Raw genomic sequence first — 2,744 nt, forward strand, 5'->3', positions numbered from 1 at the left:
AAGGGCGCCACCCAGGCTCCAGACGTCCGCCGCCTTGCCCGAGTAGGATGCCCGCGAGCTGAGGATCTCGGGTCCCACATAGGCCGGGCACGCGTGCTTGTCCCACAGGGAGTCGTCCGGCCCGGTCAGCACGCAGGCGTCCTCCAGGTTCTCCAGCACCAGCTTTGTCCTGTGGCAGGGAGAGGGCAGCGGGTCAGCCCCTGCTGGAACCCCCACACCCCCACCCCACCCGACTCAATGGTCTCAGGTTTGATTCCGGTCAAGAACACGTGCCCAAGTTTCGGGCTCGATGCCCAGGAGGAGGCGTGCAGGAGGTAACCGATCAATGATTCTCTCTCATCATTGATGTTTCTATCTCTCCCTCTCCCTTCCTCTCTGAAATCATCTCCCTCCCTCTCTGAAATCAACTATATATATATATACAATTTTTTTTCTTTTTTTTTTTTCCTTAAGTAGAATCAGGATTTGAGCCCAGGTTTGTCTGACTCCACTGCCCTTCTCCTACCAACAGTGTTTCTCAAGCTATTTCCTTGAAAAAAGAAAGAAGCACTTTCTCACCTCTGGGAGATCTGGGGGTGTTGTACCCACCCCTAAGCTCAAACTGATGTGAAGTTGTGCATTAGCTTAAAAATTTTACATTCCACTTCTTATTAAAGGCATTTTAAAATATTAAAATGGGTTTGGGGCTCGATCCCCAGGAGGGGGCGTGCAGGAGGCAGCCGAACAAGGATTCTACATTTTATACATTTTTAGTATAAACTGTAGAAGGAACTAGAAAATCACCCTTAGACAAACATCACAGTGTAACTGCTACACTCGCTACAGAGAAGGTAGATGGCTGCTAAAATTGTGGGTGAAACTCTGAGGAGAAACACATAATTCCAAAGCGTCTCGGGGTACTTATCAATGAGGAGGTATTACTCAAGGCATTTGTGAATTACAAAGGGTAAAATGGGAACGTGGCAGACACCACCCTAACCAATGATCGATGTTAATAACCCCATCATGCACTTCCTGATATCACGCACTGAGAAGGACCTATCACTTTTTTTATCCTCACCTGAGGATATGCTTATTGATTTTACAGAGAAAGGAAGGAAGGGGGACAGGGTTGGGGGAGAGGAAGGGAGAGAGAGAAACATCAATCAGGGATCAAACCCGAAACCTAGGTATGTGCCCTGACCAAAAATCGAACTCATAACCCTTTGGTGTATGGGACGACGCTCCAGCCAACTGAACCACCCCACCAGGGCTTCTGTGGTATTCATGCCAAAGATGTAGCACCTCAACTTAACCGTGAGAAAAACGCCAGCTGAACTCTAAGGGAGGGGCATTCTACACAACGACTGACTGGTTCTCTTCAAAGGTATCCAGGTCAAGAAAGAACAGAAAAGCCTGAGGATCCGTCAGCCTGGAGGGCACGGAGGAGGCCTGACTGGCGAAGGCAGGGTGGGGCCGGAATAGAACCCGGACACAGGGCCTAGGGGACACGGGGAAACCTGTGGTTTAGTTAGTAGTACGAAGCCAAGGTTAATGTTTTGGCTTTGGTTAGTATTCTATGGTCAGGTAAGATATTAACTTCAGAGGAAATGGTGAAGAAAACATGGGACCTCTTTGAACTGTTTTTGCAACTTTTCTGAAAGTCTAAAAGTATTTGAAAATAAAGTTTTTAAAAAATCCACTGGGGTCACTGTCCTCCCAAAAATACCTTGACATGAAATCTATGTTCTAATAGGTGTGCATGTGCACCTGTGGCTTGGTGAGCTGACAGCCTGCGTACTCCCAGGATCTGGGGTGGGGACAGGGAGCCAGGTCCTCTGTCCCCCCTGCAAAAATCACTGATTTTCAGTTTTAGAGGAAAAGGTTCCTGTGTGGGAAGCTCAGGGTGCATTTTGGCTGTGGCCCTGAGCTGTGTGTGACCATGAAATCCTGGTGACATCTTGACAATCCAGCCTTTCCCCTACCAATCGGGAAACGGAGGTCCGGAGACACTGGGCCACCCAGAGACGGCCAGTCACCCAGCCAGGCCTCCCACCTCCCATGCTCAGAGGGAGCTAGGGCCCTGGCTCTGGAGTCACATCTGGGTGCAGATCCCAGCTTAGTATTTATTCAGCTGTCGGTCTTGGGCTACTGACCTCGCTGGGTCAGTTTCCTCGCCTGCCGTATGGGGACAGTAACAGTGTCCACCTCCTATTTACCAGGATCCAGGCCACGCCAGGCAGAGCGGCGATGCTCTTCATCACTGTCGCTACTATCACAAAGGCAGCGCTGCCCTGGCCGGTGTGACGCAGTGGATAGAGCATCGGCCCACAGACTGAGGAGTTCTGGTCAAGGGCCCTGGTTGGGGCGCGTGCGGGAAGCAGCCAGTCGAGGTGTTTCTCTCACATCGATGTTTCTCTCTCTCAGTCTCTCCCCCTCCACTATCTCTAAAAATGGATGGAAAAATACGCTCTGGTGAGGATTAACCACAAAGGCAGCGCTCCACTGCAAGGGGCTTCCCACAGGACTGGACCGGGCAGTGGTGCTGCCCAGGCTTCTCCACAGTCTGTGTCGGCCACTGGGCCTTCCTGAGCCTTGGTTCCCCGTTAGGGCCCACCTCCTGGGCGGCTCCTCGGTTGCCACACTCACCTCTCACAGTCGGTGAAGACAAAGCGTCGCAGCTTGAGGTCTCGCAGGACCAGACCGTGCTGGTGACAGTGCGCCACGGCGGCGGCCATCTGGCAAAAGAGCCTGGCGGCCTCGGG

General features: G+C 51.9%; 1 protein-coding gene across 1 annotated transcript in view; it reads right to left on the reverse strand.

The window, feature by feature from the left end:
• Window positions 1-2,744, reverse strand: part of TRIB3 (tribbles pseudokinase 3) — a 13,551-nt gene that overhangs the window by 1,270 nt on the left and 9,537 nt on the right. The window contains exons 4-5 of the mRNA XM_006756736.2: window positions 2,629-2,738; window positions 2-169 (exon numbers count right to left, since the gene is read on the reverse strand). Coding sequence (XP_006756799.1) covers window positions 2-169; window positions 2,629-2,738 — 278 coding nt within the window. The remainder of the gene's footprint in view (window position 1; window positions 170-2,628; window positions 2,739-2,744) is intronic.

The sequence above is a fragment of the Myotis davidii genome, unplaced genomic scaffold (assembly GCF_000327345.1).
Source record: "Myotis davidii unplaced genomic scaffold, ASM32734v1 scaffold354, whole genome shotgun sequence".
Lineage (NCBI taxonomy): Eukaryota > Metazoa > Chordata > Mammalia > Chiroptera > Vespertilionidae > Myotis > Myotis davidii.